This window comes from Atractosteus spatula, chromosome 23, assembly GCF_055471065.1.
Source record: "Atractosteus spatula isolate fAtrSpa1 chromosome 23, fAtrSpa1.hap1, whole genome shotgun sequence".
NCBI classification, from domain to species: Eukaryota; Metazoa; Chordata; class Actinopteri; order Semionotiformes; family Lepisosteidae; genus Atractosteus; species Atractosteus spatula.
The window spans coordinates 17,431,215-17,456,943 of record NC_142728.1 but is presented as its reverse complement, the minus strand read 5'-3'; the positions used below and the strand labels follow the sequence as shown (position 1 = coordinate 17,456,943).

The 25,729-nt window shown below is 54.9% G+C and overlaps 3 protein-coding genes across 7 annotated transcripts; 2 read left to right on the top strand and 1 right to left on the bottom strand.

Annotated features, from left to right (window-relative positions):
* The first annotated feature begins 186 nt into the window (after positions 1 to 186).
* entpd8 (ectonucleoside triphosphate diphosphohydrolase 8) lies at positions 187 to 13,315 on the top strand. Of its 4 annotated transcripts, none has more exons than XM_088940644.1 (10): positions 187 to 745; positions 7,912 to 8,051; positions 8,368 to 8,485; positions 9,027 to 9,177; positions 9,629 to 9,788; positions 10,013 to 10,249; positions 10,365 to 10,631; positions 11,367 to 11,477; positions 12,071 to 12,208; positions 12,299 to 13,315. In XM_088940644.1, the coding sequence occupies exons 2-10, from the start codon at positions 7,923 to 7,925 to the stop codon at positions 12,491 to 12,493; spliced, it is 1,506 nt and encodes a 501-aa protein (XP_088796770.1). In that variant the 5' UTR covers positions 187 to 745; positions 7,912 to 7,922; the 3' UTR covers positions 12,494 to 13,315. The 4 variants fall into 4 exon arrangements, with proteins under 4 accessions (XP_088796770.1, XP_088796769.1, XP_088796767.1 ...); XM_088940643.1 differs by lacking the exon at positions 187 to 745 and adding an exon at positions 4,249 to 4,584; XM_088940641.1 differs by lacking the exon at positions 187 to 745 and adding an exon at positions 6,174 to 6,457.
* Positions 13,316 to 14,473: 1,158 nt separating this feature from the next.
* Positions 14,474 to 20,659, bottom strand: bspry (B-box and SPRY domain containing). Its single transcript, XM_088904641.1, has 6 exons — positions 18,962 to 20,659; positions 17,604 to 17,702; positions 16,840 to 17,070; positions 16,727 to 16,752; positions 16,515 to 16,639; positions 14,474 to 15,858 (listed from the first exon to the last, which is right to left on the bottom strand). The coding sequence occupies exons 1-6, from the start codon at positions 19,244 to 19,246 to the stop codon at positions 15,326 to 15,328; spliced, it is 1,299 nt and encodes a 432-aa protein (XP_088760767.1). The 5' UTR covers positions 19,247 to 20,659; the 3' UTR covers positions 14,474 to 15,325.
* A 240-nt stretch (positions 20,660 to 20,899) lies between these two features.
* On the top strand, positions 20,900 to 25,469 carry zmynd19 (zinc finger, MYND-type containing 19). Of its 2 annotated transcripts, none has more exons than XM_088904638.1 (6): positions 20,900 to 21,147; positions 22,477 to 22,536; positions 22,639 to 22,745; positions 23,240 to 23,380; positions 23,628 to 23,808; positions 23,998 to 25,469. In XM_088904638.1, exons 1-6 carry the CDS (start codon positions 21,097 to 21,099, stop codon positions 24,139 to 24,141), a joined length of 684 nt encoding a protein of 227 aa, XP_088760764.1. In that variant the 5' UTR covers positions 20,900 to 21,096; the 3' UTR covers positions 24,142 to 25,469. The 2 variants fall into 2 exon arrangements, with proteins under 2 accessions (XP_088760764.1, XP_088760765.1); XM_088904639.1 differs by having other exon boundaries at positions 20,904 to 21,763.
* The last annotated feature ends 260 nt before the right edge of the window (positions 25,470 to 25,729 follow it).

The window sequence follows — 25,729 nt, the reverse complement described above, 5'->3', positions numbered from 1 at the left end:
GACAGTATGTGTGTATATATATATAAGGGTCTGCTAATTCTGCTGTTTGATTATACCGCTCGAGGATGGCATTGTAAACTGTAGGGGGGCCCCTGTGCCGGCAGGACGGTCAGTTAGAATCCTATATGTTCTATATGATTTAGAAATAGGTTTAAACTTGGCTGGTGGAATAATTCCAATTGAGTATCGGTGCCAGTGATTCAATACACTTTTAAAGTTTCAAAGGCTTGTGGTTTTTGTCACATTTTGACACGTTTATTTGCAATCTCGGAAAGTCCTCCCCTCCTGGCCCTCTCACTGCTCTATCACTTCCACTGCCTGCATTCCATCAGTGCGTCCGTGATTAAGCAGCTGTCCGATTGGCAGGTGTGTCAGTGAAGCCCAGAGCCCCCTGAACCCTGGTGGAACAGCACTGTCTTGCCGTTCACATGTAGATGAAAAAGTATGCTTTATTTAAAAAAACATTCTCTTAATGTAACATGCCTGTCTGTGCAATTCTACTGGAAGAAGCACGAATTGAATAACCACCCGCGACAGGATGTGGAACCTTCAGATGGGTTGAAGATGTTCAGCAGAGTGGAACATGAGCAGCCCACAAGCTAAGCAGACAGACGCACACTCCTCCTCACTCTCTTGCACAAGCAGCCAGAGCGTGGAGCTCCACAGGCCTCCTTCTGCGAGTGGACAGTGAGGATCTCCGACTTCCTGTGTCCTCACACTCCTGCCAGCGTTCCAGACAAGGCCGGTGAGTCCATCCCTCTGGTCACTGCTCTGCGTCCCTCTTGTCAGTAGCATGGAGGGACAGGCAGTGTCTAATCGAGTCTGCTGGTCATAGTGCTGCCTCTCTGCTGTTGAAGGAATCTGGGCTTCTGGGGTTTCTTTACCTGTCGTTTATATCAGTCTTTCTGTGGGTGTGGAAAAAGGTCACAAGTTCAGGTCACAGTATGTTAAATTGCGTTATATTAAGGTGCAGGTTGGATGAAAAGTCACGCTGCACACAGTCAACAATATAACCACGGAGAGAAAGTGTAAAAATCTCCTTTGAGTGTCTTTGCAATGGTTCTGTTTCCAGTACTGGTCGGGTTCGTGGGTCCAGGCTGCTGCACCTGCTGTCAGCCCCCCTGTCACTCCTCCAGCCCAGGCCTGACCCTCCGTGCGGCGGAGTCTTTGCTCTGAGTCAGTGCGGTGCGCCAGTGCACACATGGCACTGCTTTTGGCACAGGCAGCTGCCCCTCAGTGCACTGGAGCTGTGGGGTTAGAACCTGGGCCTGGACTGGCCTGGAATAACTCGTCTCAGTCGTCCGTAAATAACACAGGCCCTGACCTTGTGCCCTGAGTCGCACACACTGTATATTCATCATCGCTTTCACTATGCCAGCTGCCAGCTCTCCCTGCAATCAGGAAAATTGAACTCCGATTCCTCACCTGCTTCAGAGCTAGACTGGCACTGTTCAGGGAATAACTGGGGGTCGTTTACTAAAAACTGAACACTGCCGGGGATGGGCTCTGTGATGGGCTGCCCTGGGGACGGTAGACTGGCAACACCAGAGCAAAGCATGACCCAGGCCAGTGCAACCATGGTAAAGACACAGTAAAGCGTATTATGGTGCATTAAAGCCCAGTGTGAACATGGTAAAGGCCCGGGGAGGGCTGGTAAGACGTGACAAAGGAGAGTCTATGAGTGGTATGCGGACTAACTGCTAGCCTGGAGCAGCGTTGTCATGTGGGTCTCGATGCTGATCTTAGTCGAGGCCCTGACGTGCGGTTTCACACACGCTGACCCCGGTGCTCAGCTCACCTCCTCCAGCTCGGCGCCCTGTGTCGCCCTGAGCCGCCGATGTGGTTTCTCCGATGACATCACTCCCTCTTCCTGTGCCACCGCCGGCTGGCGCCGACACCAGAGTCTGAGCACGAGAGGGAGTGCTCAGGCTCGCCTTGCTGCAGCAGTGACTGGTCTGAGCAATCCTAGCGACCTCTTGGAGATCCGGAAGGTCTGTACAAGACCCAAAACTGTGCATTATTTCTGAAGGGTGGAATGACCTCCTGCATTTTGTTCCTGCTGTAGAATTACAGTTGTATCGTGTCTTCTTCGGCTCTACTTGAACTAGTCCTCACTCCTAGCATGACTGTGTGTTCCTGGCACACGGCTAATCCCCTCTTATTGTATCTGTTCTCTTTACTGTAAGCCTGGTATTATTGCATAGCTCAATGTGAAGGGCTTCGAAATGGGTGCTCAGCCTGGGGCCCCAGTGATGTCAGAGCGGTGTTGGGTTACGGTCTCTGCAGCTGTGTCATCGTGGGGGGGGTCTCAGATCTTGTTCTGGGCTGAGTCGAGCTCCTTCCCGGAGAGGAGGTCAGAGTAGACAGACTCAGGTGAAATGATCTCCAGCTCAGGCCTTAAATACAGATGCAAAACACAGAGCTCTTTTCACACAGAGCTCAGCTGAGGTCTGTTATCATGGGGCCTAGTTCACCACAGAAATGTGTAACTCCAGATAAGGGCTCTCTTCTGTAAACGAGGTTTCCTCTGAACAGCAGTCCAGTGTCTACCAGCTCCCTTTCTGACACTGACCCTGCAGGCCTTAGAAACACACCTCACCTGAGATACTCACGTTCGGGGAACGGATAGGCTGCTTAGAAAAACATTCTCTCCTCACGCTCAGCAGTAGAGTCTCAGGCTGGCTGAAGTGTGGCTGAACGTGGCCTCCTCTCGCTGAGCCTCTCCTCATGCGCCGGGGCTGTAGGGGGGGGGCAGGCGATCCAGTCTGATTGTGGAGCCAGAGAAGGCCGTTAACACATCTGGCTCTGCTCGCCGAGGTCTGGGAGCAGAGCAGTTTCCTGCTTCAGCACAGCCCAGGGACCCCGAGCTGCTGGGCCAGCTGGTCTTCGGCAGGGAGACAGTCCGTCTCTGTCCTTCTGTTAATTAAGGAAGTGAACTGCTCTGCCTGGTGCAGGAGCCACACATGAACCCACATCCCTCGCCGACCCGAAACTGCATCCTGGAGCCGGCAGACTGTGCAGACAGGGAGTAGCGTGACTCAGTGCGTCGGCTGACGCCTCTCTGGAAGAGAGCGCATAGCTGAGCTGTGATCCGAGATTCCTAGCAGAAACCAAGCCCAGCCCTCCTCTTTGCAAATCAGCAGGTAATTATCCAGGTGATCAAATTGATAATTGACCGTAACACAGCCAGCCTGGCCCAGTCTTTGTGAGCGCAGCCGGGGGAATGTGCCACACTTTGTGTGCGGATCTGCTGGTCACGGTCCGCGGGGGGCAGGGAAACAAGACGCATAATCCCAGAGCCAGACACGGCACCCGTCACAACACACAGCGCCAGGAGGGCACACACTGTACACACGAACAGACCGAACGGACACCGTACCCACTGTGGGCAAACACTCCCAGCAATTTATAGTCTAATGCCAGCGTAACATCTTCCAGTGCCCCTAAAGCATGCTCTAAGTCCACTACAGTATCATTTAGAGACTGCATGGTCTCATATGCTCAGTGTAGTACAGTATAGACCCGGAATAGTACATTAAAGGCCCAGTATATACTGTACATAACAAAGGTTAGCTTGTTCCAGACTCACACCACTCTGTGTGTAAAGAAGTGCCTCCTGTTCTCAGTTTTAAATGTAGTTTCCACTGGTGTCTGATGCCTGATCAGCAATATGTTTCTGCAACATGGTGACCAAAACAAGGTCTTGCCCATGGGCTCTACAATGATACTCAATATCCTCGGAGTTAAATTATAAACTTTCAACTGCTCGTGTTGTCTAGATGACAATGTGTCCTCATAAACCTGGTCATTGTAGTTCATGTGTAAGAGCCTGCAGTCGTGCCTGTAGATTCCCTGAGACTCTGTACAGACACCTGGGCCAAAAATACACAGCACAGCTGAAGTTTATTCTCCGCCTTATCGCAAATAAATACAGTAGAGTGTAAGTCTTGATCCTTTTCTGAGTTTGTCAAACACTACGTCTTTCTAGCAGGTGCTGGTTGAGACCTTGTGTCGAGTCCTGATGAAATGCCAGTCCAGTGCTGCTGACTTCCTGTATTGGGCTTGCGGCGGAGGCAGTCTGCCCACACCGCTAATACCTCTGGTCCCTCTGCAGTAGCGAGAAAGACTCCAGTTTTGCTCGGCTGCCGTATTGCTGCTGTTCTCCAGAAGGGTTAAACTGGGACTTGGGCAAGAGGCTGTTCCCCCTCCCACGACACACAGACGGACGCACAGACACTCGCAGGCGCCTGCACACACACAGACACTCCTTTCCAGTTCCCACACTATAAAGCAGCGCAGGTGAGCTCACGCGCGGCAGTGCGGCTGGCGGGTAGAGAGGCAGTGAGAGAGCAGCGAGGCGTTTGCTGAAGTGCCAGGTGACAGATCTGTTCGTACGCAGCAGTGTGCGCAGCGCCCAGTGAGACTCTGTCCTCCCTGCCCCCCGTCACTGGAAAACAAACGGAAATCGGAGAGCTGGAGCAGGGAGAGGGGAAGGCGAGGAGCAGGAACGTGATCCGCTCTGGTCTGCACCGTGCCGAGCTCCGCTCTGAGGACCGGGATCAAACGGCTTTCGCTGGCTCTGAGGTGAGACAGCGCTTGCTGACCAAAGGTCACTGTTGTTGACTTTACCAGGAAGTCTCCACGCGGAGGGGAGCAGCGAGAGAGCGGAGCGCTGGGGGACAGGTGGCGGGGCGGATCGATGGAGGGACAGCACCCCCAGATCACCCACAGTGCATTAGGTTGGGCAGACTGGCATCACTGGTTTGTCATCAGTGTCTACAGACTGGGAATAGTAAAGTGTTTTGTTCTAAAGATCTGGGATTGGGAGCTATAGAACCTACGTGTCCACCTGCCACCTGGCCTGGGGTCAGATACCCTGCTCAGGGGCTGTGGGGTCAGTGTCCACACTGGGCCCAGGGTGGTCATACTCTTCCCTGGGGCTCTGGGGACACACTGGTTACTCTGTGAGGGCTCAGTCGGGTACCTGCCACTCTCCGGAACACCAGGCTAATTCAACATGGAAACTCTAATTTAGGAGCCCCTGTTTGCTTAATGTCCAGTTTTGCGAGCTGCGATAAACTGTATATTGAATAAATACATATCAAATTACTTTACTGTAAGTGTGCCTGTGCATATTTGCTTAAAATAAGGTAGCAAGTGTGAAACACCCAACACCAGGAGGTGAAAGTAATGTAAACAGGAATCTTTGCTGTTCCTGATAGGTGCTGTTATGTCATAAAGTCAGGGGTAGCAAATGTTGACCTGAAGGAGAGTCAACAGTGAGAGAGATGAAGGAGTGTGTGTGCAGGGTCTCTGATTTATCCCTGGTAGTCAGACGAAACACAGCTGCAGGATTCCTGGGGAAACACGATGACAGTTTCCTGCAGGTTGCAGTCCAGATGCCGGGAATTATCCCACTTTTCTGGCATGCTGTGTGGAAGATTCAGTGACATTTTCACATAGCAAAAAGAGACTTTTGCTGCACCATTATGTACCAAAGAAATGAACACTTGTGAAGTTCTACAAAGTGTAAATTTGCACAGTGCTTTCCCTGAATTTCACCACATATTTACGTAGTTTGCTGTGCTACGGCTTCCCACTGAAGAACTCGTGCCTTTGTTCTCTGTAGCTGCCAAGCCCAGCAGAGCTCCTAATTTGTCATAGGACAGTCTGGTCTCCAGATCCACTGGGAATGTAGTCCAGGTCTCCGTGTCCCCAGCTCACAGTGAAACTAGTCCAAGCATTGATACTTCTCTGTAAAAAATGCATTCTAGATGTTAAACATTTTTTTAAAATCAATTTATTTTTTTATAATCAATTTCCAGTTGCTATGAGCCCTGGTGTTCTGTTCACCGACTATAGTATACTGGAAACTGTCTTCTTACCATTAATAATTTTCTAAATTAAAAATCCAATCTCCTTAATCTTACCTGTCTTTTTTGAAGACAGAAAAGATTGAGTTCCTTCAGTCTGTCATTGTAGCTTTGCTCCTTAAGCCCTGCTATTCTCTAGTACAATAAACCCTTCGGAAGGAGGTTAAGATTGACTGTCCAAATCACGTGAATTGCTTTCGAGCAGGTGAGAGGGGACATAGTCGCTTTTCTGCAGAGCAGTCTAGAAGCACAGATAGGTTTGCTTTGGGCAGGCAGAGCTTCTGTATTTTGACAAGTACAATTACGTAAAAAATGGGCCAAGCAAAACAAGTTCCAACTGAATTCCGACGTGTCTCAAAAAGAGTGAGGTTGTGGGCTGTGTCACTTCCTCTGCTTCTTCTGAATTGTTTGCTTCTTGTTTTCCACACTTTCTGGGGAATTAAAATGGTACCTTTGTAGCAGTAAAACGTAATTACTATACAGCAGGATTCCCAGTAATCGAGAGCACAGGGTCAGTGAACTGCAGCTCAGACAGGAATCACATCTTCACATGGCCGTTTACAGGAGGGGAGCTGGCCTGTCTGGTGAGTAACCAGTCTGTCCCGAGTCTGAAAGGGGAGATTTAGTTAGGCAAGATCTACCGTTTCTAAATCCATAGTGACTATCCAGTGTGATATTGTTTCCCTGCAGGTGATCATCTAGATTAGTTTTAATCATTGTTCCCACAGCCTTACATTCAATAGGAGTGAGACGTATTGATCTGTAAGTACTTGGGGCACTTTTGTTGCTCTTTGGATGGGCACTTCATTGGCACTTTACCAGCTGTGGGTACGACGCCTAGGTTGAGCAGCTGACCTCTGGAAGAGCTGAATAACATCTGTTTCCTTCAGTGTGTTTGTCTTATTAATCCTGCCTCTCGTACTGAAACACCTCTGCTGGTGCCGTTTTAATCCTGAGCTGTATCGTTCCGCTGCCTGTGGCCTGTTGTTGACTTAGAGAATTCCGGAGCGAGATGGTCATTACCTCATTACCACTCTGTCCTGACTGCATGAAAAGGTGAGATCAATACACACATTCCTTCTGGTAGCTGCTCTGTCACTCTGGATAAAAAGAGTCCATGGAAAACTGTCTGCTGATATTCCTCTTGGGTTTTCCCCAGTCTGTGTAGGGAAAGTTGAAGTTCCCATAAAAAATACTTCTTCTTTTGCAGATAAATTCTTAATTTCATCCTACAATGTGGAATTGTAATCAACAGCTGCACGTGGTGGTCTACACTCAGCAAACTCCTCTCTCTCGTATACCTTAAGAATATTTCGTGATCAGCTTTATCTCCTGAGCCCGAATGCGCTTTTTAATATATAGTGCCACACCTCCCCCTCTTCCAACGTTTTGTCTCTGCAGAACAATGTGTGTCAACTAATGTGACATTCATCACTGGTGTTTGGTTACTCATGTTTTTTTAACTTCTATAACATAATAATATCACCTACAGTATATATGCTGATGTGGCAGCTTCAGTCTCCAGTATCTTGTTTCAAATACTTCTTGCATTTAGGCATAAGCATTTGATTCCCTGGTCCTTTGTCTCATTTTCCTCTTTCCTCCAAATGCCAGTGAAGCCCGATGGAGAAATGAGAAACAGTTTCAGCCGTTGAATGAGCCAGGCCTGTATGAAGGTCAGGTCGGACAGCCCCACAGTGGAATACAGCCAGAATTCATCCAGCTGTCTTGCCAACAGCCATGGGTCTTTAATGACCAAGTAGTCGGGACCTCGATTTAATGTCTCATCTGAAGGCCAGGGCCTCTTGCCCCACAGCGCCTCCTGTCACCATACTGGGGCATCAGAAAGAGGGAAGAGCACCACCCACTGGACTATTTACAGGCTTTCCTTACAGGTCTGTTTGTCCAGTCCTGACGAAGCCCAGCTGTGTTTGTCTGGTATCCGATAAGTTCAGGTGTCAGCGGTAAGCAGTGGTGCCCCAGCCTGTCGGTCAGCCGGTCCGTGTGTCCAGCGGCTCACCTGTCCGTCTGTCCGCAGGCCGCAGTGCGATGGGCAAGCTGGCAGTGAAGCACACGGCGGTGGGCGTGTTAGTGGCCGGAGCGGCTTGTATGGGTGTCATCGCCCTCATCCTCACCCTGGTGAGAGTCAGAAGCATGGACCTGCCCATGGGCACACAGGTGAGTGACGGGAGACGGGGCACCACAGTGACCAGACCAGGCTGCCAAACCCTTTCCCCTCCTCTGTGTGCTTGTCTCTGCTCTGCCCTCACAGTGTGTGGACCCCCCCCCCTTTCTGTACAGGACAGTGTGTGGACCCCCCCTCTCTTTCTGTACGGGACAGTGTGTGGACCCCCCCCCCCCCCTCTCTCTCTTAGTACGGGACAGTGTGTGGACCCCCCTCTCTCTCAGTATGGGACAGTGTGTGGACCCCCCCCACCTCTCTCTCGGTACGGGACAGCTGTTAACCCTCTCTCTCTCTCTCTCTCTCTCTCAGTATGGCATGGTGTTCGATGCAGGCTCCACACACACAGCCCTCTTCCTGTACCAGTGGCCGGAGGGAAAGGAGAACAACACGGGGATCGTGTCCCAGGTCTTGGTGTGTGATGTGGAAGGTCAGTAATGCCGATCTGCACCACACTGCCCTACTCTCGTCTCTGCTCTTCTTTCTGCCCCACGTCACGCCAGTGTGCACGACTCCTCCACATCTCTCCAGTACAGCACTCCAGTCCCTTCTGCTCCTCTGCAGTTCTCCTCCTCAGGGCAGGCAGTTCTTTCTGACAGGGTTAGTGCTGCACCTACTGTATAAGCCATTCAGCTCCACTCCACCTCAGAGCTGTTCACACTGCACTCCACTTTACTTTAAGAATTGCCTGCATGGGTTTCTGATTATCTTACCAAATGGGCAGGATTGGTTGAATTGCCCTCTCATAAGTTACTATGAGACCTGCTCTAGAAGACTAATTCTGAATACAAAGTATCTAATAAGATCTATCGGTGACTACTTTTCCACATGTGGTTCTTTTAAATTCGGCATGAGTGCATTTGTCAGAATAAAGGATTCTTAGTGTTGGGAATCGGCCTGCTTCTCTGGAGAGCAGGACAGAGACGGTCTTACTGCTTCCGTCTCACCCCAGCCTCTCTCTCTCTGCTCAGGGCCGGGCATCTCCAGCTACGCCAGTAATCCTCCTGGCGCCGGTCAGAGCCTCAAGGCCTGTCTTGACAAAGCCAAGGCCAGCATCCCCGCCGAGCGGCACCGAGACGCGCCAGTCTACCTGGGAGCCACCGCAGGCATGCGGCTGCTACAGTGAGTCGTGTCAGAGTGACCCTGCACAGTTGACCTCTGTTGTCTCCGTGCACATGGCTGCACAGTGCAGAGTCCTCAGGGTCAGAGAGACAGTCCTTTCAGAGACACCATGAAGAGAACCATTCAGATAGTTCAAATTCATTCAGAATTCAATTCAGTGCAGGGGGACAATCGTGACATGTAGAGAAACAGACAGTCATGGAGAAACAATGCTCTCTGGTTTGCACACACAGGAAATCAGACCAGTTAGACTTGCTGGGATCAAGGTATAGCAGCTCCACCCAGGAACCTCACAGAAATCGTCCTTTTATTTTTCTTTTCACTTCATTTCACTTGTTTCCTGTTTCCCTGTCCTTGTGCAATACCTCTGGCGTTGTGTGTTGAGAGGCAGCTGCAGGGGCTGAGTCTCTCCTGCTCTCCTGTTCACTTCCCTGCCCGGATTTCCCAACAGCTTGCAGAATCCCACCCAGTCAATCCAGGTTCTGCAGGAAGTGGCGAAGATGATCCGGTCATATCCCTTTGACTTCCGGGGCGCGCGGATCATCTCTGGCCAGGAGGAGGGAGCATATGGCTGGATCACCATCAACTACTTGCTGGAGGGCTTCATCCAGGTCAGGCCAGGGAGACTGCAGGAAACAGCAGGAAGGATAGACTCAGCTCCTTCCCAATCTTACAACATCTTGCTGAACGGTTAGAGAGGAGATACTGAAGGAGGAAGAGACTGGGATGGTGGGACAGGGAGAGAATCGGGATAGTGGGATAGGGAGAATTGAAGTAAGAGTGGGAGAGGGAGAGAAGGACTGTGGCTGTAACTTGTCTTTCCGTTGGGTTGCAGTACTCCTTTGAGGGCAGATGGAAGCACCCCAAAAACGGGAAGATTCTGGGGGCTCTGGACCTGGGAGGCGCTTCCACCCAGATCACCTTCACCCCAAAAGACCCCATCCTGGACAAGAGCACTGAGGCCCAATTCCGGCTGTATGGCTACGACTATGGCATCTACACCCACAGCTACCTGTGCTACGGCAAGGAGCAGGCCATGAAGCAGCTGCAGGCCCAGCTGGTCAAGGCCAAGGCCAGTGCACAGCGCCTCGGCCACAGCCGCCTGTCCCCTTGCGTGTGACTCTGCTCCCTCGTCTGTTTCACTCTACTGTTCTCTGACAGCTTTGTGTTCAAATTCATCCCTGCAGGGCAATGACCTTTCCCAACCCGTGACCCACCCCTGCTACAACTCGGGGTACAACCTGAGCCTGACCATGGGAGAGCTGTTTGACTCCCCTTGCATCACCAAGCCCTCGGACTTCAACGCCGTGACCCCGGTGACCTTCCGGGGCAGCGGGAGCCCCATGGAGTGCCAGGATCTCGTCAAGACCATCTTCAACCTGACTGCCTGCCCCTCTGCATCCAGCTGTGGCTTCAATGGCATCTACCAGCCCCCCATCAACGGACAGTTCTTTGTGAGTCCCTCCCTGTTCAAGCAGTGCCCTCCCTGCAGGCTGTCCCAGACATTCCACTGTACTGATGAAGCATGGCAGCAGAGAAGAAGTGATGCGTGTCTCTAGAGACAGACAGGAAACTCTGCACAGGAAGAGCACGCAGACAAGGGCAGAGATTGAGGTACCTGACAGTCCCAGTGTGGTATTCTAATACACTACCTCATGCTACACTATGAGATTGTATATTAAGCCATTTCCTAACTGCTTCATCCAGTTGAGGCTCACAGGGAAGCCAGATACACAGACACTTCCACCAGGGCCAGTTTTCCCAGAAGCCAGTTAACCCCCCAGCATGTTTTTGGACTGTGGGAGGAAACCCATTTGAACGGGGGGAGAACATACAGACTCCACACAGACAGCACTCCAGGTCTCGAATTGAACCCAGAGCCCCAGTGCTGCAACACAGCACTGCAAACCGCTGAACTTGGTACAATACAGTACATCAAAACACATCCTGAGCGAAAACATATTATAGCCCTGCAGATGGACTGTAAGTACTTGACCCATGCATCTGACAGCCGGTTACTAATCAATTAAGGAATTTGACAATGATATGACTGTACTGAACACTCATTCATTCTCTGAAGTGGTTAAGATGTAGAGTGAAGTAACTCATTGAAGATGCCAGAGTGTATTCCTGCCCTCTGCTGCTCTCCAATGGGCTCTGCCCATTCTCACCCTCCCCTCTCTCCCCAGGCTTTCTCCTCCTACTTCTACACCTTCAGTTTCCTGAAGCTGACCCCCCAGGCACCACTCGACCAGGTCCAGAGAACCATTGAGGAATTCTGCAGGAAAAACTGGACTTTGGTGAGACGGACGCACATCAAGCTGCAGCTCTGACGGTCGTGTTCATAATTAGGGATACAATTATGTCATGGTCCTCACTGGTCAGTCAGAGAATCGGGGATCTTGTTGTGGAATCCACAAGCAGGCATCACTGACGCTACCAGCGTTGTGCTGTGACCATCAGCATGTTTGGCAGGGGTGTGCGCACAGTAGTCTGCAGCAGAGAGCTGTGACTGAAGGACAGAAGACGCTTGGTTCTGCCTGAGATGCGACTAGGAAGGTGCTGGCAGGGAGGGGAACAAGTCTGTCCTGTGGTTTACTGTGGGTTATTCCTTAACAGTGCCGCACTACTTTAATATCTTAACTGTGACCAAATCGTATCTCTAATAATGATGATGACTGAAGATGAGGATGATGGTGTTGGGGGGGGGGTGATGGTGATGGAGATAAGGATGATAATGGATGGATGGGAATGGTGTGAGTGAGGTGATGATGATGGGGGTGGTGATGGCAGTGTTGGTGGAGCTGATGACAGCAGTGATCAGAGTGATGGTGGGGAGGATGAGGAGGATCCTGAAACTGATGGAGATGATGATTCCCTTGATAATGCCTAGCTGAAAGCAGAGTATCCCGGGGAGAAAGAGAGGTTCCTGCGGGACTACTGCGCCACTGGGTATTACATCACCACCCTGCTGCTGGATGGGTTCAAGTTCGACAACCAGAGCTGGAGCAGCATCGTGTTCCAGAAGCAGGTGAGAGGGAGGTCTGCGTCCTCGCTTGCGCTGCGTCCTGCCGCTGCTGGTGAAGGGCGGACTAACCCTGCGCGGCTGTGCTTGCTTCAGGCTGCAGACACGGACATCGGCTGGACTCTGGGCTACATGCTGAACCTGACCAACCTGATTCCCTCCGAGCGCCCCCAGGCGGCCATGGGGCAGAACCCGGAGCAGTGGGCGGCGGCTGTGTTCTTCATCGTGTTTGGAGTCTTCCTCTGCCTGGTGGCCATCATCATGCAGATTTTCTGGAGCCCGGACTACTGACAGCGTGTGACCTGGGGGGCGGGGGTCATGGGGAGGGGGGAGGGGGCAGGAGAGATTACTGAGAGGGCAGCCAGCGGGCCTGTGGCTGGGGGGTGCAGAGCAGTTTAATTGACATGTAGGCAGTAAAGGAATATGGGGGCTTAAGACTTGAAGCATATATATTATACAGAGCCATGCCAAATTAAAATGAGCTTTAATGTGCCTGTGACTCAACAGATCACGCACACAGTGTCGTGGGCATGACCCAGATGCTCACGCACCCCTCCGGGTGAGGAGAGTGCGGGTTTTGGGGTGGGACTGCTCATTGTAATATGCTCGTTAAAATGACGAGGTTCTAGCATATACTGAAGGGGACTGGGAGCCGGTGGAGGTTGAAGCCATATTTTATAGAAATGTTACTAATGTGAGGTTTGTTATGGTGGGAACTCTAATAGACAAGTGTCTCGGGCCACATGGATTAAAAGGGATAGAATGCCGATTTAAATTCTTCCTCCCTGTCGATGTAGCATGAAGGTGTTTCCTTGGGGAACGATGCTGATGACGGCAGTGTGTGAGAGTCGGCAGTCTGTCGCTGCTGGGCAGGATAGCGCTGGGAGAGAGAGCAGAGCCACAGGGCTCCCCCTGTCATCCTGTCCCCCTGTCCCCGAGCTCTTTCTCCCACCCTGTTGCTCATCCACTCCTCTCTCTCTCCAGCTCTGTCCTTCTCTTCGCTCCCTCTGTCCTCTGTCGCTCAGCCGTCCTCGGGATATTCCCAACATTCTCGGGACGTTCACCTCACTGTGCGCTCTGCTGTTTGGCAAATAAAGTCTATAATCAAGAGAAGCACTCGCTGTGAGGAGTGTGTTATTGAAGAACTCGTCTCTCTGAAACAGTCCAGTCCTAAAGCAAAGGGGGCGTTCTGCACAGCACACCGTCTCCCCAGCAGTGTGAAAACCCACTGTCTCACACAGCGGGGCTGGTCTGCAGGCCTGCTTTACAATGTCCTCTGATTCACTGCCCCACTCAAACACTGGGGAGCGCCAGTGAGCCAGTCCACCTGCGGTGCTCCTCACTGCTACAACATCACCCCCACAGCTCCTCAGAGGCCTGTGAAGAGTTGGGACCATGATAAGTGGTAAACGCTTTACACAAAGGGGTGTGAGAGTATGGAACAAGCTGTCCTGTCCTGGTGGGCATGGTCACGCTTCTGGCAGCACAAGAGAGGCCTGGATCTGCCCAGTGGGAATCCCACAGTCCCTCGGGGTTTCTCTGCTCAGAGGCTGTGGGGTCCAGTCTGTCAGAACCTCCTCCAGCGCTTGAACAGGGCGACCCGCGTCGCTGCAGGACTGGGTCAGTAACAGGCTGGGCGCTCAAAAAGCCAGGCAGCCAGATGCAACAACAAAAAAAACAAGTTCAAAAGAGAGGCCCATCAAGCTCACTTGTTTTTCAGTCCCAGGATCTCATCCACCCCTCTCTTGAAAGAAGTATGGGCTTGAAAAACATGACTGAACAGCTTGTTCCACGCCCTCGAACCCCTTTGTGTAAAGGATTTACCACTTGTGTTCTCCAGATTGTTTCAATGTTTATTCTAGAAGACAAGCCTTATGTATATTTACCCTCACTGACTGCTGGGAGGCAGCCTCCCAGTTGCGGTGCAGATGCGCACTTCCCACCTGCTGAAGGGGCAAACAGGCCTACAGCCTGGCCGTGGCTTCGAACTGGCTCACTGCTGCCCTCCAGAGGTACTGCTGTGGCGCCACGGCACTATGAGGCACTGCTTTGATCCAGGCTGCCCATCTTTGGCTCCAGTCTTCAAACATCCTGTCCAGCTCCTGTCTAACACACCATCCAGGTCCAGTAGGTAGCCAGTAACAGCAGGGATCAGACATGGCAAAGCACAGATGGTAAAGCGCGCAGTGCCCCACCCGTGACCCCAGAGGAGATTTTACTGCTCTAGAGAGACTGTGCACAGTGAAGAAGTGTCAGAACCACAGAGAAAGGTCCCAGGTGAACACCCACTGCCATAATTATTTATTTTTGGTAGAAACTAAAGTGTCATATTATTTACAACAGATTGAACAACAGTAATAGTTTAGAAACTGTGGCCAGTGTAGTTTTAGTCCAACCTTCCGATTACCAGCTTCTTGTATCCGAGGTGAGATTAAATCTACAAAACTTACTTTTGTAACCTTTCATGTCCACAGGTTTATAGTTCTTTTCAAGTTCATTGCTAAGTAAATCTCAACAGTTCCTAGTTGGAAAAGAGGTTAAAACCGAGCAGATCAGACTCCGCAGGGATGGGCGGTGCTTCAGCCGGCTCTGGGTAAACAGCGGGATCGGGACGTGCCCGAACCACATTCCTCGTCACAGATTCAGCCCAGCTGGTGGAGCAAGACGGATCGGCTACGGAGTGCGCACGCCCGCGGAGCCGCTGTGATGCACTGGCGACGCCTGTCCTCCAGCCTGCAGGCACATTCCTGAGCCTCGTCTCTCCGGGCTCCGGTCCCCTGCGGCCTGGAGTGACCCCAGGACCCCAGCTGTCACTCGCTCCGGGCGGCCTCAGCTCGAGGAAGAGGAAACAGGGCTGCAGACAGGACGCAGGTAGAGGGGTGGAGGGAGGTGGAGGGGTGGAGAGGGAGGGGAAGAGACAGCAGGGACAGGAGGAACGGGAGGGACAGGAGGCACAGCAGGAATAGGATGGACAGCAGGGACAGCAGGAATGGGAGGAACGGAGGGACAGCAGGAACGGGAGGGACGGGAGGGACAGAGGGACAGCAGGAACGGGAGGAACGGGAGGAACGGAGGCACAGAAGAGACAGCAGGAACGGGAGGGGCGGGAGGGGCAGGCCGCTCTCAGCTGTCCAGCAGGGAGATGCTCTCGTTGGCCACAGCGCAGGCCGGGTGCAGGGCGGCGGTGAAGGCGTGCTGATGCGCGTGCAGCACTGCGCCGCTGTCCGGCTCCAGGAACACCAGCGCCCCGCCCCCCCAGTCCAGCAGCACGCACAGGCGGTGCGGCCGGCGCAGCAGGGGCAGCGGCACGGCGCGGCCCGCGTGCAGGAAGCAGAACTCGCCGTCGAAGTGGGACAGGACCCAGGAGTGGGCGTTGTAGCCCAGCCGGGCCCCGTTCCCCGGGCCCTTGCGCTCCAGGCTGCCGTAGCTCACCCCCACCTTGAAGGCGGCGCTGCGCCCCACCTCCAGCAGCCAGCGGTGCGTCCCCGAGGAGAAGCTGCGCCCGCACAGCGCGTTGGGCCAGCTGTCGAAGCGCAGCGGGCTGTACTGCTGGGGCTGGCGCGCGCGCCTGGGCAGGAAAGTCAGGGTGCGGCCGTCGTCCGAGAGGGACAGCAGGGGGCTGACCGTCCGCTCGTCAAAGCTCAGAGGCTCAGGGTCTGCGGAGGAGAGGAGGGGGGAACAGGAGCTGACTACTTCTGCACTCCAGGCTTTTCCAGCAGCTGCTACTGGTCAGACTGGTATTTGCACAGACCAGCACACAGTAACACTGAAAACACATCTGAAGTCTCCTGCATGGATTGTACAAGAGCCTGCAACTGGGAAAACCCGGACAGGATCAGAATGCTACACAGCGGGATTCATCCCATGTATGTATATACTTTTAAATAATAATAATTCCTTACACTGATCTAGTGCCTTTCCGGACACTCCACTCAAAGCGCCCCACCTGGATGATGCACCAGTCCGCTCCCCACACACCAGCTCTCAGTGGGGAGGAGAGCAGAGTGATGGAGCCAGTTCAGTGATGGGGGTTATTAGGAGGCCATGATTGGTGTAGGTCAGGGGGGAAATTGGGGCCAGGACACTGAGATGAACACCCTTACTGTATTTGAGAAATGCCCTGGGATTGTTAATGACCACAGAGAGCCAGGACCTTGGTTTGACATCCTTTTTTACAGTACAGTGTCCCCGTCACTAAACTGGGGCATTAGGACCCATACAGACCGCAGGGTGAGCGCCCCCTACTGGCCCCACTCACACCTCTGCGGGAGAGATCTGCCGACTGTGCACACAGACACCTCACCGCACTGACCGGAGCCACACAGCAGCACGGCATTCGCCCACAGGTTCAAAAGCAATGAGCTCTGGCTGCTCCTGGGGTCAAAGGTCAAGTGTTCGGAGTCCTGGGGCTCCCCCACCCCCTCTGCCACCTCCATCCTGGGAGAGAAGAAGGGAGCGGGAGTGACTGGCGGGTCTGGGGTGTTTTCAGAGCTGTCGTTAGCCCTGGGGGCCGGAGCCGCTCACCTGTCCGAGATCTCCTGGGAGGAGTTCTGTTGAAAAGAGCAGACCAGGTACGGATTAGGAGAATGAGCGCAAGCCCGTGTGTCCCTGACCCTTGACCCAGTCCCCAGACTCACCAGCAGCTGCCAGTCCTCTGTCTCCGTCAGCAGCCGCACCAGCTGCGCCCGCACGCCGGACAGCGTGCCGAGGGCCTGCGCCCAGTGCGCCCGCTGGGTGAGCAGGCTGTGCTGCACCCGCTCCTCCTCGCGCTGCACCGCCTCCAGGAGGCGCTGTTCCTCCTCGTCGCAGGCCTCCCGCACGGCCGCCAGGCGCCGCAGCACCGTGTCCCGCGCGCGGCTGGCCCCGCCCTGGGACACACACACACACGACACGCGGTCAGGGTCCGGCGGTCAGGGTCTGGAGGTCAGGATCCGGCGGTCAGGGTCTGATAGTCAGGGTCTGGAGGTCAGGGTCTGGAGGTCAGGATCCGGCGGTCAGGGTCTGATAGTCAGGGTCCGGCAGTCAGGGTCTGATAGTCAGGGTCTGGCGGTCAGGGTCTGGAGGTCAGGGTCCGGCGGTCAGGGTCCGGAGGTCAGGGTCCGGCGGTCAGGGTCCGGAGGTCAGGGTCTGGAGGTCAGGGTCCGGCGGTCAGGGTCCGGCGGTCAGGGTCTGATAATCAGGGTCCGGTGGTCAGGGTCTGGAGGTCAGGGTCTGATAGTCAGGGTCCGGCGGTCAGGGTCCGGCGGTCAGGGTCCGGCGGTCAGGGTCTGGAGGTCAGGGTCTGATAGTCAGGGTCTGGAGGTCAGGACCTGGAGGTGAGTGTCCAGCAGCAGGGCAGAGCACACGATTGCACTGCTGTGTGTCTGCTCCTGGGTTCTGACCCAGGTGGGCCGGCACTGACCTGCAGGTCCAGCTCGTGGGGCGGCAGCACATTGTTCACAAAGCGCTCGATCCGCAGGGCCTTCAGCTGCAGCTTCTCACACGTGTCCACCAGCTGGTTCTGAGACAGGAGGTGACAGGAGACTGAGACCCTGAGACACACTGAGGACACTGAGACACACTGAGAGACACTGAGGGATACTGAGGGATACTGAGGGATACTGAGGGACACTGAGGACCCTGAGACCCTGAGACCCTGAGACACACTGAGACACACTGAGGACACTGAGACACACTGAGAGACACTGAGGGATACTGAAGGATACTGAGGGACACTGAGGGACACTGAGGACCCTGAGACCCTGAGACACACTGAGGACACTGAGACACACTGAGAGACACTGAGGGATACTGAGGGATACTGAGGGACACTGAGGACCCTGAGACCCTGAGACACACTGAGACACACTGAGACACACTGAGACACACTGAGGACACTGAGGACACTGAGACACACTGAGAGACCCTGAGACACTGAGGGATACTGAGGGACACTGAGGACCCTGAGACCCTGAGACCCTGAGACACACTGAGACACACTGAGACACACTGAGAGACCCTGAGACACTGACACACTGAGGACCCTGAGACACTGAGACACTCTGAGACACACTGAGGACCCTGAGACACTGAGGGACACTGAGACACACTGAGGACACTGAGACACACTTTGAGACCAGGAGCGTAACTGAGAGGTAATTATTCTTATAATAAATATTCCTATAATAAAAAGCAACTCTAACCCCAGAATTCCTGCCAGTATCAGAAGAGCCTCCAGTCCTACTGGGAGTAAACTCATCAGAGCTGCAGCCCAGTCTGTGATCTCCTGTTCCAGCTGAAGCAACAGAGACTGAGTCTGTCTCACAGTAGTGTTTTACGTGATTATTGTCTAATAATATCCGCGTCTGTAAATGTTGTGTTAATTGTATCTGCCAATAACGCGCCGAGGCACAGAGACACTAGTGCCCGCCCGCAGTCCTCCCTCTCTCTCGGCACTGTTTCACGCTGCGCCGTCAGGTGACTCGCATCGCGACACGGGGAGTCTCCCTCACAGCCCGGGCAACCGGCACCGCAGGACAGGCTGGGGCAGCGCAGGGGCTCTGTTCTGACTGACAGGTCGACTCTGTTTAATTACAGCCTTACTGCAGCAGGGCGGTTTAACAAAGACATGGCCATTATTATTATTAGCAGGAGTAGAAGCCGCAGCGCTCAAAATGCCCGTCATTGCTCAGGAGAGAGCAAGCTGTTATTGTCCCGAGTTTGTAATTCGCTGTTTCTTACAATCACCGCTGCCTGGCAGCAGCGCCCTCCGGAACTCACCCGGACGGCACCAGCTCTCTGGGCCAGCTCCGGCTCCTGCTCTGCACACCGCCGGCCCGGCTCGCCTTCCCTCGCTCCCGCCTCCTTGAGCGTCGGCTCCCCCGCCCGGTCTGGGCTCCTGGTGCCGGTTTCGGCGGCTCCGATCTTGACGCCGTTGTACCCGTTCAGGCGGGTGGCGGCGGACGGAGCGCCAGCTGTTGGCGTGCTGGGCCCCGGGTGTCTGTGGGCGCTGTCCAACGGGGACACGGCCGTCACCGGGCCGCCCCTCGTCTCTGCAGTGCTCATTGCGCCCCAGCCGGGTGCCCCCTTGTTCTGTCTGATATCTGCGGAAACCCGCCCGGCTCCGCCACAGGAGCGCGACAGGTGCGCGCAGGAGAGAGAGCGAGCAGTTACCTGTGACAGGTGAGAGGAAGCACCGACACGGAAGTGCAGGTAAAGGTCAGCGCGGCACTGGGAGCCAGTGGAGGGGAGGGGAGGAGAGGAGGGGGGGGGGTCTCCAGACTTCAGACCCGCTGCTCGCCAGTGCTCACTCGTCTTACCTCTCGCCCTGACTCCCTCTTAAGCCTTTCAACAGCACTGCGCGATTTAAGCCACATGGAGCTCTTTCCAGCTAGTACCGCATTTGCACTGCGCTTTCTGAAACAGGAAACACAACCTTCCATGTCGCAATGATCCCGGAGGAAGGTAGGTCTGAGCCACAGCCCAGGCAGGCTGAAGGGCTGAAGGCTCGGCGCTCAGGGGGCAGAGCAGTCACGCACACTGTACATTTCTGTACATTTCTCTTCACACACCCAGCGGGGCGCCCGGCGCTGCGTGAGAGCAGTCCTGGTAAATCATCAATTCTCTCTCGCTGGACTTTCCCCTTTCGATGCACTGCACCGGGAGCCCGGACCTGGAGTCGTACTTTCTGCCTGTCTCGGCAAGACATTTACACGCGTGGATTTCCCACATCCACGCAGACACAACCCCTTGGGCGAACAGTAAACTCTCTGACGGTGCAACCGCCTGTAATTCTCCCGCTCGCCACCAGAAGACGCTTCACTCAGACCCGGTGTAATCTGGTGAAGATCTGGACTCCTTGTGCGAGTTTTCAGTTTTCAGGTGCTGCTGCCCACCGGTCTCCCGCGTGTCTGCCCGAGCTGTGAAGCTCTGTTGCGGGCAGTCCGTGCTGTTCATCTCCTTTCCCGTGACGGCCGGCGGTTCTACTGCACTTTCGCTTAGGAAACTGTTTTCTGTGTTGTAGCTCTTGATGCCGATGCAATGAATCGAATAAATGAATCTTGATCACAACGCTCAGGTACGGAGAGGTTCACCGCGTCTTAACGTCTCACCCATCAGAGTCGGGCGTCTCTCTGGGTGAAAGCCTGAGACTCGAGGGAAATCGTGCTGCCGTGCACGACACACGCTGCCGGGGAGCGCTAGACCGGTTCTTACTCCTGCCTTTAATAAACGTCCCCTGGATCACAAAGACCCCTCTAACAGCAGGATGTGATTGACATTTATTACAAGCCCATTCCCATATTCTCCTGTCACGTGTTTATTGCAACAGCCCATGCGATACCGAACTGGTTTCTGCTTCGAGCTCTCGGGCGTGCTGGATCACGTGGATGCGTGACCGCCCAGCTCCTTCCGCCTGGGCCACGCTGTGTAGTTTCGCGCGAAATCAACGTCAAAGCAGCCTGGTAACGGAACGCGATTACGTCAGGGGGAAGGGATGCGGGAGGAGAGGCCTAGGAAATCCCGCTCTCCGATTGGTCATTTCGATCGAACAGCCTGACGTCACAAGGGGTTCGTCAGTGCCTAGGAATGACAAATAGGTAAAAAAAAGAAAACCTGGCAGTGAGCGGGCTCTGATTGGACAGGGGCTCCTTCCTTCCTGCTCTGATTGGCCAGAGCCGAGGCGCTCTCTTCCCTGGCGGCCCCTCCCCCCCGCACCCCTCCTCCCGCCTGCCTTTCCGTCTCCGCTGCTGGAGCCAGCGAGCTGAGCGGCGGCCAGTCCAGCAGGCTTTGCCCGGGATCCGGACTGGACCGGGGTGGCGGGGCGCCCTGACGAGCTGCACCTCTGTGAGCATCACCTCTGCCAGCTTCCGCCTCGCTGTCTGGGAGCCCGGAGCGGGCGCGCCTCCTCCTGCCTCATGTCGGATTTCAAGCTGGGGATCGTGCGGCTGGGCCGTGTGGCCGGGAAGGTGAGCCATGTGTGTCAGGGAGGTGGGGGCGGCCGGCCGGCCGTCGCAGTTTGCAACAGCCCCGGAGAGCGGCGTAGGGCAGCCTTGGCGGCAGAGAGGGGGGTATTTGTGCCGGTGTTCCCTGAAACGCCGCGTTCTCCTAACGTGGCGAGGTATCGGGACTATGGTGGTCGCTGGCGCACACCAGGAACCTCTCGGCAACGTGACACAAGCCGGCAGGTTGCGGGCCTGCGAGTCCGGCTGGGCTGGGAACGCCGCGACTCCAGCGAGACAAACGCGTCTGAAATCCTCTCGCCCTTCTCTCCCCTCTGCCTCTCGGCCCCCGGGCGTGCGATGTCCCCTGCGCCCGCAGCCCGGCCGCCTCGCCGCCGCAGGGCTGCTGGGCTGGACGCGGTGTGGCGTGCGAGGCGGGGCGCCGGTCGCTAGAGGGCCGCCGGCGGGGGACGGGAGAGGGAGGCGAGACCGGGCACATGCGGCCAGCGGCCTGCTGCCTGCCGGCTGGCGGCTTGGCGCTCCACTCGGTGTTTCTGCGCCGTTGTAGGTGCGGGTTGGAGCGGGACAGGCAGCGAACCAGCCCGCAGCCCCAGCTCAGCCCGGCTTCTCTGGCGCATTGCAGGTGCGTTTACCTCCGGCACCCTGTACAGACGTGTCCTGTAAAGGTCGCTGTGGGCTCAGTCAGCTCCAGCGTGCAGACCAGGGGCTTTTACTCGACCCGGGGGCGGGTGTTGCAGTGAGGTCCTGCGGGCTGTTGGCTGTGCTGTTCTGCACTACCCTGCTCTTTTTTTTTGCTCAAGGCCCGAGTGGAAACTCCAGGGAAGTCAGCTGGCGACATAGAGCAGGGGGGTACTTCTGTACACAAAGGGTTTTAGGAGTGTTGAACAGGCTTCCTAGCCTTGCTGGTGAAGCTGCTTTCAGTTCAGGGCTTTCAGGATCCTCGAAGTAACTATCTCCTGGCAACCAGTAGGGGCTGCATCCCTGTTGTCTCGTGATGATAAGAACGTGTGTGGTTCAGCAGATGGTTTATTCGGGGTGACTGAGAGGGACTGGGGGAGCTGCACTGTGCCCCAGCTGAGCCGGGGTCTATCTCTGGGCCTCTCAGGTAGCTCTGCCAGGGGCTGTGAGTCAGGATGAGCAGCAGAGCCCCTGTGCTTGCGGTGTGGTGCAGGGGGGTAGTTATTTGGGACATTCCCCCCAGCCCTGGGGGTGTCGGGTGTCCAGAGGGCATCATGGTGCCGTCAGGCTGCAGACTGTCCTCTAGCATGGTGCACAGGGCTGAGCGGAGGGCCGGTCCAGATTGCTGATGGTGTGTTCTCTGTCTCTTCTCCACAGACGAAGTACACTCTGATCGATGAGCAGGACATCCCCCTGGTGGAGAACTATGCCTTCGAGGTGAGAGCAGGGTGCTGTGCCCATGCGGGGAGTGGGGGGGCGTGTCCGACTGCCCGGGTGTCCGAGAGCCCCGTCTGACCTCCTCTCCCTCCTCTCCCGCAGGCGCGGATGGAAGTGGACGCCGACGGGAACGGGGCGAAGATCTTCGCCTACGCCTTCGACATCAACAAGGGGCGCTGGGCAGGCAGGCCACTGCACGAGCTGCTCTGGTGAGGACAGCCGCCCCTCGCCCTGCCCTTGTGTTCGAGCGACGCGTGAGGGCTTTATACCGCAGGGCAGGACTCGCACACCCGTCTCTTACACTTACCGTGTAGCTGCGGAAGAAAGCTTGCGGGGGGAGAGAGCGAGTGCAGACGTGCGTATGAAGCCGCGCTCTCGCTGGCCGGGAGCTTCTGCACCTTCTCGCTGGTTCTTGCCTTGAGCCCGACCAGTGGCAGGGTCCGCGTGTGCGTTGCAGGCCTTCTGCTCTTGCACAGGAGTGAAGCAGAGGAAATAAAATAGTGGTCAGGACACAGAAAGCCACAGGAAACCAGAGCTAAAGGAAACAGCGCTGAGCGAGGTTTTGCTGCGATTTGTGCGTTTGTCTTCTGTAAGTGTGCGGGTTCATGCCAGGAGTTCGTGCACTGGCCTGTCTGCTGGCGTCCTCAGTCTTGTCCGCTGTCATCTGCGGGCCCGTCTCAGTTTATCCTCTGTCTGCTCACAGGGAGAAGCACCGCGGGGGCATCGCCCCATGTTTCCAGGTCGTCCACATCAACTCCGTAACTGTGGACAACCGGCTGGACAACCTGCGTCTTGTCCCCTTGGGCTGGACCCCCAAACCCGAGGAGCTGTCCAGCAAGCAGAGGTACAAAACACTGCCCGATGTGTTTGTAGTGCTCGGTGTCTGTGGCCGTGGCTCTGGGCTTCTGTCCAGCTGGTCAGTCCTGATGCTGGCTGCACAATCAGCAGTCTGGCTTCAGGGCTGGGGGTTTGTTGGTCAGTAAAAGTGTCTGAGTGTCTCTTCAGGCGTGTGTCTCCCTGTCTCGGGGGTTTGTCTGTGTCTCCGGAGTCCCGGCACAGGTGTCTGACTAGGTCTGTGTGTCTCTGCCCAGGGAACAGTCCCTGTACTGGCTGGCCATCCAGCAGGTGCCGGCAGACCCTGTGGAGGAGCAGTACCTGGAGCTGAGCCGCACGCGCTACTACAACGCCAACGGCGAGCTGGTGGAGGAGGAGGAGTGCTCCTGCACCTATTATGAGTGTCACTACCCACCCTGCTCGCTCATCGAGAGGAGGGTGAGTGTTGTACTGTGTGATAAACGCGCTGTGCCTCTTCCCTAGTGAGTGAACACAAACACTGGGACTGTTTAAGAACAGGAAGGTGTATTGTAAATGCCCCCTTTCAGGAAAGGAGTGACCTTCACCAGCTACCCTTTGAAGGCTCTTGTCTCTTAAGGCTTTTATCTCCTTTCTCTGTCCCTCCAGCTCCGAGAGTTCAATATCTGTGGGCGGTGCCAGGTGGCGCGGTACTGCGGCTCACAGTGCCAGCAGAGGGACTGGCCGGCCCACAAGAAACAGTGCCGGGAGAGGAAGAGGGTGCTGGCGCTGGAATCCGAGCCGGAACGGTGATCCCCCTCGAACCCTGGGCCGAGGCAGCAGGTGGGGGGGGCAGGAGCCTGGGGTTGAGACGGGGGAGTCCCGGAGCGTGTCGAACTGCAGGTCCCCGCCCCGGGGCTGGAGTCGGAGCGCTGCCCGTCCCTCCACCTTCTCCGCTTTCTGCTTGGAAACGACCCCAGAGACTAACGAACGCAGAGCTCGTCGCCATGGATACAGACCCCTTCACTGTAACGCCTCCTGCTGGAAAACTGGACAACTTACCCCACCCTTCCTCCTCTCCCGCCCTTCCCCTGTCCACTCCCTGGGAGAGACAGCGGATCGGCTGCCCTTGTTCCTGGTGTGCCGGATTTTTACTGTAAATACTCTCGCGCTGGCCGTCTCGGGCACGACTGAAGGCAGAACTGAAAACTGTATCAGGGAGAAGTGGATGGTTGGGATTTGTAGCCTCTGTGAGCAACAGAAGAAGATAATTGATTCCAGGACTATTGTTGTTATTATTATTATTGTTATTATTATTATAATTACTGTTATTAATTTTTTCTGTGTGGAGATCTTGGCTGTTAAGAGTCCCCCACTGTCTCCATGTCAAGGCTGTAACCCCTCCCCTCTCACACATGTTCTGAGACGCGCGAGCAAGCTTGTACCCGGGCTCGACGGGCCTGCCGAGTGCACGAGGGAGTCACTGTGCTGGTGTTGGCTCCACAGTGCCCCTCCTGCATCTCCCTCGCTTCTGCGCCACACTCAGAGGCACTGACTTCTTCATACACTGCAGCCCCAGGCTCAGGCGAGCATCTGATGGGACAGACACACGGGCACAGAGGGATTCGGTCCCGTCTCAACTCTGGAGGTTAGGGTGGTCTGTCACTGTGTGGAGAGTGTCCCCTCCGGGCCTGTGCACAGCCTGTTTGGGCTGGGCTGAGCTGCCCGTGGGGAGAGGCTGGGCAACATTCAGACCAGTCTGCTTGACCTGGTGGCAGGAGGAGGCCAAGTGCATCAGCAGGCGGGCAGCTGTCTTCGATAACCATGGCCATCGTTATTCTTAGAATGATTACTGTTCGTCTGGCTGGGTTCCCTCTCTGTGCACTGAGTTATTGGAGTTATTGTAGCTGCCCGCTCGCTAGAGGTCTTTCCTTATTCCTGCTTCTCTGTTGGGACTGGAGCTCGGAGAGGGGAGGGCTGTGTGGTGGGGACAGATGAAGGTGTGGGGAGAAGTTTGTTTTTTTAAGAAAATGAAACTTAATAAAATAACAGCCTGAAGGATGAGGAGTCTGGATGCCTGTCTGGCTCTTCACACTGTAAAAAAAAAAAAAAACCTTAAAAAAATAAAATATTGAAGTGAAGTGAGTTTATTTGATTTTTGGTGGGATTGACAGAGGGGAACAGTTTCATAAAGAGCATGTTTTCTACCTGTAAGTTAGTGTATAGCGAATGTGAAGTAATTCTTAATTTTAATGTCTTGCACTTAAGACGTAGTTCAGATGAGGAAAGGTATATCCAGTGGAACATGTTTTGAACTTTTGCCATTTTCTACTCAGCTTATTTTTTAGTGTAGGTGAAGATCACAAGGGTAGCTTTCAGGCTGTCTTCAATTGGCCTGTAA

Bases quoted from the DNA above. Each gene is read 5' to 3' on its own strand.
- entpd8 (XM_088940641.1), top strand. From the start codon at position 6,424: ATGGCCGTTTACAGGAGGGGAGCTGGCCTGTCTG. The intron at 6,458-7,911 runs GTGAGTAACCAG...GTCTGTCCGCAG, and splicing joins GAGGGGAGCTGGCCTGTCTG to GCCGCAGTGCGATGGGCAAG. The intron at 8,052-8,367 runs GTGAGTGACGGG...TCTCTCTCTCAG, and splicing joins ACCTGCCCATGGGCACACAG to TATGGCATGGTGTTCGATGC.
- bspry (XM_088904641.1), bottom strand. From the start codon at position 19,246: ATGAGCACTGCAGAGACGAGGGGCGGCCCGGTGACGGCCGTGTCCCCG. The intron at 17,071-17,603 runs GTCAGTGCCGGC...TGTGTGTCCCAG, and splicing joins CCCACGAGCTGGACCTGCAG to GGCGGGGCCAGCCGCGCGCG. The intron at 16,753-16,839 runs GTGAGTCTGGGG...TCTTTTCAACAG, and splicing joins CAGAGGACTGGCAGCTGCTG to AACTCCTCCCAGGAGATCTC.
- zmynd19 (XM_088904638.1), top strand. From the start codon at position 21,097: ATGTCGGATTTCAAGCTGGGGATCGTGCGGCTGGGCCGTGTGGCCGGG. The intron at 21,148-22,476 runs GTGAGCCATGTG...TCTTCTCCACAG, and splicing joins TGGGCCGTGTGGCCGGGAAG to ACGAAGTACACTCTGATCGA. The intron at 23,809-23,997 runs GTGAGTGTTGTA...CTGTCCCTCCAG, and splicing joins GCTCGCTCATCGAGAGGAGG to CTCCGAGAGTTCAATATCTG.